The sequence below is a fragment of the Pelodiscus sinensis genome, chromosome 23 (genome assembly GCF_052426305.1).
Source record: "Pelodiscus sinensis isolate ZL-2025 chromosome 23, ASM5242630v1, whole genome shotgun sequence".
NCBI classification, from domain to species: domain Eukaryota; kingdom Metazoa; phylum Chordata; order Testudines; family Trionychidae; genus Pelodiscus; species Pelodiscus sinensis.
The window spans coordinates 21,961,697-21,974,870 of record NC_143074.1 but is presented as its reverse complement, the minus strand read 5'-3'; the positions used below and the strand labels follow the sequence as shown (position 1 = coordinate 21,974,870).

The following is a 13,174-nucleotide window of genomic DNA, read 5'->3' as shown; positions in this document are numbered from 1 at the left end:
TTGTCATTTGCTTTATCTGCTGTAATTATTCTTTTTCAAATATTTTCTTTTCCAAATGTGACTAAAGTTTTGCATGATACCAAATACTTAGATTTAGAAATCTTTCATTAAGCCTTTCCCTTATTTCAGTCTATTCTATATTTCTCTTCTTTTCCTCCATTAGTCCTACATTCTGCTGTCTATTGGAGCCTTGCTGCATGCTCTTCCTCAGGTATTCAGCATGAAAAGCTGACCAAAAATTAAATAAAAATCACATGATGGACCTTTGCTAAAAGTTTAAATAACAGTATGGAGTTGATACACATTGTAATACGTTGAAGTTAACTTTAAAAAGTACTGTAATTATCTTTTCACAATCAAGTTAGTTTAACATTAGGAATCACATGAATGTGTGGTGTATTTCTTGTTTAATGTGTCACCATTTGATATCAGCACAATTTAAGTTCCTCTCAGCATAAGACCCTAAAAAGAAAAATGTAAAAAGAGCAGAGTATTGTATTAGTAGCCTTATCATTGTTAACTAGTTAGCATTCTCTGAAACCTAAAGTAATTTAACAAGATGCACCTGAAATACAAAGTTTCTTATTCTGGCTTGTTAAACCATTAATTACAGAAAATTGATATGATTGATTAGCTGTTTGACTAAATTATTGACATACTGGTTTTGTGAGACCTTCAGTACATTGACTAGCTATCTTTGGGTTGTCTTTTTTGTGAGAAATATGAAATGTAGATTCAAAGGACCTTCATGTGATCATTTGTGTTACAGCAGTTGTTTGTTTCTGTCTGTCCTTTATTTACAGTAATTTAATTTTTAAGATGAATAAATGTTATGTCCTCTGTAACCAAATCTCATAAATGTTTTCTTGTGTGGAGGCTTTGCATCACTATACAATCAATGCATACACTGATAAGTGCTAATATATGCAATAATTCAATATGGGAATTTGACTTATTGTGTTTCATGCTGCCATTAGCTAAAGCAGAAAACAATGGAATTAACCCGAGCATGCCAGAAACAATACGAATTGGAGCAGGAACTGGCTTTTTATAAGATTGATGCCAAATTTGAGCCATTAAGTTATTTTCCACCAGAGGTAATTATTTAAAAAATAACAAGTTTTGTTATTTCCTTTATTCTCCTCTGTTTTGCTTTGCATTCTACTGAAACAGAAATAAGGCAGGGGATATTGTTTAGTGTAATTTGAAATAGATTTTGCTTTTTAAATAGTTACTGCTTACCATTTGTGCAAATTAAACTTGGTTTGAAGTTGCGAGTTATGTTTTTCTCTGCGTGTTTTCTTGAAAGGTTTAAAGTCAATATTTTATAATATTAATATTAAGTGGCATTTAATATTTAAATATTAATGTTAATAACTATACATTTGTTTTGGCTGAGTATCTTAGTGATAATTCTGCAATGGATTTTTCCCACTTTGGGCTTGATTCTCTAGCCCTTGCTCTGGGTGAAAATCTGACAGTACTGAAGTCAATACCAAAACTCCTTTGACTTCAATGGAATTAGGCTTTCTACTCACTCTTTTACTTACTCTTTTTGGATTGTACAGTTAGAACCTTTTCCTTTAGAATGGAAGGAGACAGCACAATAGAAGCATAAAAAGATCAGTGAATATTAAACATTCCTTGTGAACTACAAATATATAGTTTTTTAAATATTCAAAAGGGTGCAGTGTGAGTATTGTTAAAAGACATTAATTAAAATGACTTACCTTTTTAGTGCTACAAGTATAATCTAAATAACTATAACTGTAATAGATTAGCAGTAAGCAATTTCTTCAGTTCATTTTATAGAAGTTTTTAATACAATCAGTTTCACTGAAGTTTCTGCAGGAGTGTATCCATAATCATTTTTTCCATGTTGTTTGTGTGGGTCTGTCAGTGAAGCACAGAAGAAAAACATTTTTAAAAAGAAAATTCAGTTGTAAAACCATAAACATTTTCAGGGAAGGTAGAACTTATAATAATTCTACATTTAAATTTCCATGTATTTCTCAACTGTCTGTATTTCAAGTTGGTCATCCTTTACATGTAGATTAGATTAAATTCAAGTTTTAAGTGTACAAAGTCATGAATTACTTTTGAAGTCTCATAAAACATTTACTGTGTATAAAAAATTAATATATTTATTCTTATCATGATTCAGGATGTTGAACTTGATGATGTACCCGGTGAAAGCCCTTACATTGGTAAAGCCAGGTACAAGAGAAATATGTATATTGGAAAAGTTCATATTGCTAATAAAGCTCAACAAATACAGATTGGAAAAATAGAACTAGATGAAGAAGATCTACATAGGAACCAGCAACTCAAAATAAACCTTCATCAAACTCTAGATGTTCAGCTAGTAGATAAAGAAAAAAAGATTCAAGATGGTAATTTTTTTCTCAAGTATAAATATGAAACCAGTTTCCTATATCTGATGTCAGTGAAACATTTTGATTTATGTTGTTCTTCCCATCAAACTGCTAAAACATTAGAATTAGTGTGACATCTACATTTAGCTTTTTTATTGTGTTTTAGCCAATGTAGCTAAATTTCAAAATTATTGTCAAATGACAAACAAAAAAATTTCAAGTAAAGGACTGCAGTACATTTCTTTTAGAGTTTAGCATGAAGGTGACTGGATAATAATAAAATATTATTCTTTGATGTTTAACTTTCAGAAATACATTGTTGAGAGTAGAGATGTTAAAATGTGATTAATGAAGTAAATGAGTAACTGCTGATAATTTCAGCAATTATACACAAGAGCGGGAGATCAGCTCCCTGAGAACCATTACACATGTGGAGCTGGCTTAAAAGCTTTTAAGCCATCTTCCCCATGTGCAACAACTCCCTCCTGTTTCTCCTGCCCCCTCCCTGCATGTTTGCCTCTGATACTGACCGAGGCAGCAGCATGGGCGGGAGGAGGGGCAGGCTCTCCACGTATACAGGGAGACTTGTGAAGGTTGACCGATGAGTCTAGGCTCATTGGTTAACAATGTACACAGTTACATTTTCACATCCCTAGTTAAGAGCATGATTCAGATGCAGATTTCAAATGCACTTGCGAGCAAATTTCTTTTTTTTTCTCCCCTATCAAACTAAGTAATGTTAGGTGAGCAAAATTGAAGTAGGAAAAAGTTTGCCTTTGTATTGCAGATAAAAGATTGGATTTTTTCTTTCAATGGACAACATATAGGTGGGGGAGGGAGGGAAGAGCTACATGTGTGAGTTAACTGACAACTGTTCACTTAGAAGAGGTTTTGGGCAGTCAGTAGAAGTCTTCCCAACCAATTGGGACCTCCAATTTTGCAGGGGCTACATGGGTTTACTTCTTTGCACTGTTTCTCCTTAAGGATGTTAAATTGCAGTTAATTGACTAGTCGAGTAGTCGATGGAATTTCCATTGACTACCCAGCTAGTCAATAGGCAGTTCCACATTCCTCCTTTGAAATGGACAAGAGCCCCCCTGGGAATGGGGAACTCTGCATGCAGCCTGGGGCCAGTGGGAAGTCCCACTGACTCTGGGCTGCACATGGGCGTGTCTGCTTTGAAATGCACAAGAGTCCCCAGTTGGGGCTCTTGTGCATTTCAAAGCCACAGCGCCCTCACTGAGCCCAGGGTCAGTGGGGGATTCAGGGTCCCCCACTGACCCCGGGGTCCATGCTGCATTGCATGCTGTGCAGAACCTGGGGTCAGCTGGGGAGTTCCCACCTGATCCCAGGCTCCGCACGGCATTTCCCCAGCTGATCCCGGGTTCCGCGGAAATGCTGCATAGAGCCTAGGATCAGCTGGGGAGTCCCCAACTGACCGTGGGCTCCATGGCACTGCCCCCTTTGAAATGCCGAGGTGGTGTTTCAAAGGGGTAGCCACCGCACAGCTGATCCCTGGCTATTAACATCCTTATTGCTCCTCCTTTTACCAGGATCAGCATGGTTTCAGCAAGGATCCTGCTTGCCATTACGTGAGCTCTACACTGCTGTGTAGTAACAGTTGTGGGGGCTGTAAAGAAACAGACACTGTTTGATGTAGAATTGGTTCCAAATGGTACAACTGGAATACCAGTCTGAAAATGATGCCAAGTTTAAATAGCCAGACCCAAGTTCAACTCCCATTCTTATCCTGAAAACTCATTGGAGCCAAATTTTCCTGATGGGGCCCTTTTTGTGATGTTTCTTTAGGGTGAAGAGAATGCCAGGCAGAGACATTTATTTTTCTTTTTGACTCCCATGTCCATGTTCCTGAGTTGGTTGGGCCAATCTGAGCCAGTTGTAGAGTTCATTAGGATAATCAAGTAAAGCAATATATTAAACATACTAGAGAGAAAAAAATAAGTCATAACAATTTTTTTATTTTAAGTATCTGACAAAAAGTAATTGCGAAAGCTTTTATTTCTGTGAGACTTTGACATGATCAAAGCAGCTTCTTTCAACCTTAGGCCACATCTTCATGGAAGATCACAGCTACCACGATCAATATTCTGGAGTTCGATTTTAGCGAGTCTAGTTAAGACTTGCTAAATCGAAATCAGGGTGCCCCCTGCTGGGGTCAGATACTCATGCTCTTGCCAGGAGTAAGACAAGCTGATGAGAGCATTTGCTCCTGTTGGCCTCCCTTTGTGGGGACACCACCCAGTTCAGTTTAAAATAAGCCAACTCCAGCTATGTATCCTGGCCTTAGAGTATATCAACATGGAGTCAGGCATGTTGTACTCAGTCAGGTGGCATTCATATTGTCATGGGGAAATGGTCTAGAGAGGATATGGGGATATATCTCAGTGTTACACAGAAGTCATTCAAATGTGTTGTGATTTTTAATTATTAATTTTGCAGCCGAGGGAAGATTAGCAGAACTTCAAAGTGAAATAGTAAATGCAGAGCAACACGTTTTAAAAGCAAAGGAGGAATTTAAACAACTGCAAGATGCTGTGGCTCAGAAAAAAGTATGTAAAGGCTAACAAAGTAAAGATAAACAATGAAAATATTTAAAGCAATGTAGTCATAAAAATGTAATAATATGCTCCTCTCAGTTTTGTCAAGTAGTCTAATTAGAACAGGATTATTTTTTCTTTATTTATTTCCCCGTGGAAACTTTAAATTACACTTAAATTGAGCTTTTAAGATAAATATTCAGACACCAGGTTCTCAGGTCTTTCCTGGCTTACTGGCCCAAAGTTTCATAATTAGCAGATTGTTTTTGTCAAAGAGCTAACAACGTATTCCTATTTTCATAGCTAATTTATGAGAGACCAAACCAGGAGCAAGGTGTTAGCAAACTGGCGTTCCTAGCTTTCATTTTATTTTAAGTTAATGCAGGCTATAATAACCTGATGATTATCAAACTTATCTTTCAAAAAGATTCTGAACCATCTATATATTTCCAGGCTTTTTTAGGTGGTTTTTTTTTCCATTTCTTGACTCCAGATTTCAGAAGCAGAAAAGGAAAGTCTTCAACAGAAACTGAGTAGCAAGATACATCTCCTAAATCAGCTACGAGAGGAAGCTTTGGAACTAGAGAAACAGATGGAAAAGCAGAAGCAAGAAATAGGGAATAAGCAAAAGGAGATTGAAGACTTGCAGAGTTTTATAGATTCTGTAGATCCAAAAGATCCAAGACATGTAAGTAAAGCATTAAAAATAAATAAGGAAACCTAATTTTTCTATGTCAGGCTTTTGTATTAAGGTATACTTAGTTAAAATTCTGAATAAATATTTAACTAGAACCTAATTAAACCTAATTTTATAAAACACGTAATATGCTCTTCATACTATTTTAGCAATGTTTTTAGCTTCTGAGCTACTTATAATTGCTTCATTTCATGATATGTAATGACCACAGAATTTAAAAATGGCTTCCACCTTTATCAAATATATTTATGGAAGTAGGGTCCAGATTCTGAAAGATATTTAGGCACTTAAATCCCATTGAAATTAATGGAAACTAGGCATCTAAAACCCTTTTGGGGATTTAGGCTTAATTATTCAATTAAAATATTTACTTTGTTGTAGGATGTAACTTTTGGCATCTGTGGAAATTTAAATATTCTAGACAAATTACTAAAAAGTTGTAGAAGTTATGTAATCATGTTCATTTTTACTATGAGCTACATTGTATCTTTAGAGGCAGAAGCCCCATTTTGGCAATGAGATGTGTTCAGGGAGACCCTTGAATGCAAAGAGGTTTACTTGTATGTGGATCGACCATTGCACTGTTGATCCGCTGTGTAGTGAAGACAAGCCTTTAGGAAGGACAATTTTTCTCTCCTCCTTCCGTTCCCTCCCCCGTAGTTGAAAGTATTTTCTACATGTTATCACAAGGTCAGGTGTCATTAAGGATTTTATAATGGGAGATTGACAAAAACCAAAACAGTACAACTATCAGATTGTATTAGATTAATTATTCTGAAATATTTGGATAACTTTAGGCCTTAATATTTTTAAATGAAGAGCCTGTTCCTTCACTATGGTGGTCAGAAAAAACAACCATTGACTTCAAAAGCAGCGAGGAGTCCTGTGGCACCTTATAGACAGGACTCCTCGCCGCTTTTGCAGATTCAGACTAACACGGCTACCCCTCTGATCATTGACTTCAGTGGGCACTGTATCAGACTATGGGACAGATTCCAGACCCCTCTGCTGTTCCAGAAGTGCAGAATCAGGACTTCTCCTCAGTTTGCAGTGGTACAGCTGGCACACTTCCTTTGCTCCAGGTTGGCTGGAGAGGGAAACAAGTGTAGTAGACCTAAAGTTTCCTGACCTCTTTTTTTTTTCCCCCCTCTGCGCTTTATTTATGCATGCTTCTAGTTTCCTGCACAACTACCACCAGTGTTGCTGAAATAGGAACATTATGCAACAGAAAGATCAATGCACAATTGCTTCTCCAATTTCTATACCATGGCATGGATAATTTCTGTGCACAATTATTGTTCTTTAGCTTTGTTCCCTAGGCAAGGAAAGCATAGGCTCCTGCATTGTTGTAGAAGCGATTTCATGAATGCCCAGAATGCAGATGCTAACATTCCACGATCTATATGTGAATGGGTCTGTTTCCCTTATCCATACTGTATTTAAAATTTGATCTTTAACATACCTGTGGTATATAAATTCAGTGAATATTATGTACAGCAGGTTTAAATTAGACTACAGTGAGTTTTAAAGTGTGTCCTAAAATCAAATCTATTGTCAAATAAAAGCTTTTTAAATATGCTTTCCATAACTATTGTCCATTTATGTGAATACTCCCATGTCTGTTCTCTACTTTCATCTGAGACTCAGACTCTCTCTCCCCCTACCCCCTTAAATTGGTTTGAAATCTGCAGTTAAGAAAATAATATATGATTGTAACAGTCTATGTGTTTCAGGGAGGAAACTGCTTTCTCAAGAGGACAAGCCCAGCCTCTTGGGGAGTAGACTGACTGTTACTAACTCCGTAGTCGATTGGCTACATACACAGCTTCCTGTGTTGTGATTTAAAGCAAACAGGGCAGAGTACAGCTTGTGGAGACAAGTAGAGATTGGAGAGCACGTTACTGCTCCACAGTCATGACAGATACTCTCAGTGTCTGCAATTTCCCATGGTTTCAAACCACATTCTTACCAAAGTGTAATTGTCAAATAGAGAAGTTTGGAGGAAAGAGAAGACAGAAGAGAAACTATGTTTCATTTTAAGCTGCTTTCCATCATTTAGATTTCAGTTCATCATTAAAATGGATTCTAAATTAGGGGTGGAGCTTTTTGCACATGACTTCAAAGGAAGAAAAGACAAAGCTGTAAGTGTTTGTTTTTAACAATCTTCTTGTGACATTCAGCAGCTGTTGCAAAATAATTATTCAACAACAGCAGCTGTGCTTAATCTTACTAATTAGAACTATATTTTGGAAATTAGAATTTAAATTAGACTGGATTTTTTTAAATTGGTGGAAATGTTGAATTACAGTAATACAATTCTCAGTATTCATAACCTTTTTATTTGCATACTTTAAAAATACTGAATATAATATGTATTCCTAACATACTGCAGTTCTATTTAAAAGTAGAGCAAATATGAGTTAAGTAAATCTTATAGTGCTTTAATTCTGAATTAAAATGACTTGCAGTATAACAGCCTTCAAAAATTATTCTGAAAATTTTGCAGTTCTAAGACTTCCATGTAATAGCTAGATAAAAGTACAGTATGTATGTTTGGGGCAGGGACATAACAGAAATTGCTGTTAATAAAACAAAACCGACGTATTATTGGAGGCTTTTGACACTGTATTAATGATGTTTGTAAATGTTTCAGTACCAATGAACAGTGAAGTGCTATTGTTATGGACTTTCATTTGGTTTTGTTTGCCACTGTGCTGCTGAGAAGTGTTTCATTAGTACATTATGGTCAAATTCTGAGAGTGACTGAACTCATGAAAATGTGCAGGTGCTAAGTACTCTTCAGGATTTGGCCCCGTGTTTGTAAATCAAACTGTCAGATATAAACTTACTGTTTGAACAGAGGCCACTATTTGAACAACTATAGTAAAGTATCCTGTTGTAACGCTGACTGCATTCAACTATGGAAATAGTTTACACAGCTCAAGTTAGACAGAGACTTCTGTCAGTGTTTTTATTTGATATTGGGCCACCACAACTTAAGTGAATGTATCATATGTATTTAGAAAAAATATTAAGATCCCTATGGAACTTGAAAGCTTCTCTCCTTTAATCAACAGAAGGTTGTCTAATAAAAGATATTACCTCATCCACCTTATCACTTTTAAAAAAACACGTATTCAGAGATGAAGCTAAAATTATTAGACTATGTGAAGCTTGTCTGACTTGCTGTTTTCTCCAGTGTTATGTAAAATATCTTGGTTCATTAGCTTATTTCTTTCCAGACCATAGATTGCTAGGGCTATAGAGATAGCTGCTTGGTCCTAGGGCAGTGGTCACCAACCAGTAAAACAGGATCTACCAGTAGGTCTTGGAGCCTCTGACAAGTGACCCTGACCGGTTTGGTCAGGAGGCTATCAAGTTCAGACACTTCATGTGCCCCTTGCTGCTCCTAACCTCTGTCTTGGAGGGGCCCCCCACTCTCAGGGGCCAACATTCTCCTGGTTACTGTACAGAGCATGGGAAGAAGGGGGTGTGTACTGATGTCAGGGTGCCCCTCCTCCCACTCTGTGCCCTATCTCCACAGAGTAGGGGAGGGACAAGGATGGAGAGAGTTTGCTGGCTGCTTTTGGGAGTGGTGCAGGGCTAGGTTAGGGGTGAGCCTGCCTTAGCCGCCTGCATTGCCACCCAGAAGCCACCTGTGTTAAGCAGTGCCCAGCTGGAGCCTGCATTCCGAACCCCAGCCCCAGTCCTGAACCTCTCTTGCACACCAAACTCCTGCAATAGCCCTGAGTCCCTGTGCACCCTAAACCCCCTCCTGCACCTCAGCTTCCTGCCCCAGGCTCATCTCAGAACCCCTCCCACACTCTAAATCCTTTAGCCTAAGATCAGCATCTGCATACCCCTCTCCCAGCCTTCTGCCCCCAGCCTGATAAAAGTGATGGAGGATGGGGGAGGGAGGATGGAGTGAGCAGGACGGGGCCTTGGGGAATGGATGGGAAGGAGATGGGGCAAGGGTGTTTGAGGTAGATCCTTGGTTGCACTTAAATTCAAAAAGTGATCTCATGCTTATAAAGCTTGGAGGCTACTGTCCTAGGGGAATAGAGAATGAATGAGTTCCTTGTGTTTCTCAATTACTGAAGAGTAGCATTCATGGGTTTTGAAGGGATATATTTCCTTATGTGAAAGGGGTAACGAAGCAGTGAGAGTTAAAGTTGGGAAAAGAGCAGATTTTGGAGTTGTTAGAGATGCATTTGACCTTCCGCCTCTGGGCAGGAATGTGATATTTGGGGATAAGGGATGGAAGCGAGATTAAATGCTGTTTGCTGTAGAGATCTCTTCATCTGCCTGATCTCCAAAAACTCCTGCCTTTGGGGGAAATAACAGGAAGTGGAAGTTCAAATTGTTGGTGCAGCTCATTTCCAGTAGTGGGACACTTCAGAAGCAATAAGCCAGATAACTTATATTGTTAAACTAAATATCTTTTACATTTAACCATAATTCACAGGCTCACATGACAGCTCAGAAAGCAAGTAAAGAACAGCAGCTTGACATGATGAACAAACATTACAAACAGCTTGAAAGTCGCCTGGATGAGATGCTTTCTAGGATTGCTAGGGAAACTGAGGAAATTAAGGATCTGGAGCAACAGCTTACAGATGGTAAAGTTTTGTTAACTTCATTTCTTAAGAATATTAAATCTGTATTTTAACATAGCTGAGATACAAGAAATGTAGGCAAAGAATGAAACTGATCTCATAGGAAAAAATGGGATGATTCTCAAATGTGTCCACCTTAAAGGAAAAGAGCTGGAAAACACAGGCTTCCAAAAGACTATGTTTCCCAGAAGGCTTTCATTGTCAAAAGAATGTTGCATTGATAAGGATATGTAGCAGACACAACATGGAAGACCTCAATGATCAGATCTTGATGGAGAGAGCCAATGACAACACTCTTCCATGTTGCATGGAAGATTCAGATCTCTTGCTTAACAGGTTGAATGCGTTTCATCACTTAACAGCATCTTTTGCAACCATGAGCAAGCATCATGGACCTACCATCCATTAGTAGCTTTCAGCCATAATTAAGGGATCTTACCTCCCCAGCTGAATAAGGGATATGTTGATAGTTCAAGTCATACTGTGAGCAATGTTCCCTGTAAGCTGAATGCTTGAGCAGCCGCCCAGGAGAGACTCAGGTGCCATTCAGCTGAATAGCAGAGTGCTCTCAGCCAGCAAGGGTATGTCTAGACTACAGGTTTTTGTCAACAGAAGTTTTGTCGAACGATACTATCGACAAAGCTTCTGTCGACAAAGAGCGTCTAGACTACATCCAGTTCTGTCAACAAAGCAAGCTGCTTTGTTGACATGACAGTGTAGACGCAAAGGACAGTGTAGATGCAATAACACCTTCTGTTGACAGAACTCTGTCGACAAAAGGCATTATTCCTCGTAGAATGAGGTTTACAGCCATCGACAAAACTGTTGAGTTCTGTCGATGCTATGTTGACAGAACTCAGCGGCAGTGTAGATGCAGGTATAGTTTTGTCAACAGAAGTCCACTTTTGTCGACAAAACCCTGTAGTCTAGACACACCCCAATATGTGTTTCTACTAGTGGTACACATCCGCACATGCATTGGTGCACATAAACAGTTAATACTATACACACGACCTTCAAATAGCTAGGGCTTTTTGCTTTTACACAGTGTGTGGTTTCAAGCCACTAGAACAAAAATAAACATTGCATACTAACATACTATTCATTTTTCAGAAACAATTATACTCTCTGAATATAGAAATGTCCTATCCATTTCGTCTTTGTAAATTAAACTACTTAATTTTTTAAATCCGATAATCCTTGTTTCAGTGAACAAGAAAATGTATACTTAGTATTGTAAGCTGTTCTTCCAAATCTGGAAAATATTTAGTGCCCAATGTAAATGGAGGTAAAAAAGGGAACAAGGTAGAATAGAAATAGGTCTTAAATGGATATATATCAAGTTAACGTAATGTCTCATCAGGACACAGAAAATAAATTTTTTGAAATGCTAATTGTTGTTTCTCTATAATTAGCTGTTGCAAGTACATGAGAGGTTAATTTAACGTAGGTAACACACATAAGTTTGTTCAATTAGACCATTTGAGTCACTAAATAATAGCGTCTTGAGTTGTACACTGTAAAATATCGATGATTTTTTTTTTGAGAGAGAATACTTAGTTTTAAAAAAATTAAAATGGAAAAAACTTACCTTCAGCTAAATTAGCTATGTTCCAATCTTCAAAACTTGACAGTTAGTGATAGAACATCTCCTTTGACATTTTTAATATCTTGTATTCAGAAGACTAACAGTATTCAGAAATTATACTGGGGGATCAGGAATGTCTGTTTTGTTCATCTTGTATTCCTTGAAATAGTTCTCTTGCATAGACTAATTCCATTTTGTACCTTTGCAGGTCAAATAGCAGCCAATGAAGCACTGAAGAAGGATTTAGAAGGTATTATCATAGGGTTACAAGAATACCTTGAGAGCGTTAAGGGTCAGGCCAAGCAGGCCAGTGATGAATGTAAGGAGTTGCAGAAGGATAAGGAGGCTTTGCTGCAAAGATTGGCTGAAGTGGAGGAAGAAAGAAATCAGCTGGAAATAGTTGCCATGGATGCTGAAAACATGAGAAAAGTAAGATTTTGGAATACCTTTGTTTTCCCAAAGTCGGATCCCTGGGAATAAAAATAAAAACTTAAAAAAACCCCCTGAATTCTGAATTGCAAAACAAAATTTCCCTTGGACAAATTCTGCTGTTTTTTATATGGTAGCTTCAGTGGCAGTTAAAACTGTTACTGAGCAGAATTTGTCTGCTAACATTTAAAACATAAATACAGGTTGAACCTCTCTAGTCTGGCACTCTGGGAACCTGACCAGTTCCGAATGAGAGCATTTTCTGGACCACAGGAGGTCAGTATTGTTTAGCAGCATTACCAACACCTCCACTGCTTCATAGACTATTGGAGGACATTTAAGATTTGTCTACACAGCACCCTCACCTCAAAATAACCAAGCAATTTGCTCTACGCAAATTGCATAGCTTATTTTGAGGTAACTTCGAAATAAGGTGCTATTCCGAACCGTCCCTTAACCCTCCTGCAATGAGATTTACAAGGACGTTGGAATAGCAAGCCCATTATATTTTGATATAACGGGCTTTCTCTTCAGACACAGAATAGCTATTTCGGGATACTAGAGGTATCCCTAAATAGCTCCACAGTATAGATGTAGATTTAGGGGTAAATTAGAGCTAAATAACAGCACAGAACACTGAGAGCTAGGACTGGTGGCTGTAAACAAAATTTATGGGACCACAGGAAACTTGACCCGTGGAAAGTGGACATCAGGCTTACTAAAATCATTCTGGATGACAGATGTTTCTGGACAAGAGAGTTCTGGATTAGAGAGATTCAATCTGTAGCACACAGCAAATGGAGATTATTCTATGGGGTAGTCAATGCATACATTGTATAATTTTTCTTATGATGGAACTCTTCCAAAAATTGAGGCTTAGACTTTTTCTCCTTGGACCAAAGATTTATTTA

The 13,174-nt window shown here is 37.9% G+C and overlaps 1 protein-coding gene across 3 annotated transcripts in view; it reads left to right on the top strand.

The window, feature by feature from the left end:
- Positions 1–13,174, top strand: part of CNTRL (centriolin) — a 62,797-nt gene that overhangs the window by 14,875 nt on the left and 34,748 nt on the right. For all 3 annotated transcript variants that reach the window (XM_089772901.1, XM_075905471.2, XM_089772900.1), the window contains 6 exons: positions 978–1,097; positions 2,165–2,393; positions 4,836–4,945; positions 5,427–5,621; positions 10,096–10,249; positions 12,043–12,263. In XM_089772901.1, coding sequence (XP_089629027.1) covers positions 978–1,097; positions 2,165–2,393; positions 4,836–4,945; positions 5,427–5,621; positions 10,096–10,249; positions 12,043–12,263 — 1,029 coding nt within the window. The remainder of the gene's footprint in view (positions 1–977; positions 1,098–2,164; positions 2,394–4,835; positions 4,946–5,426; positions 5,622–10,095; positions 10,250–12,042; positions 12,264–13,174) is intronic.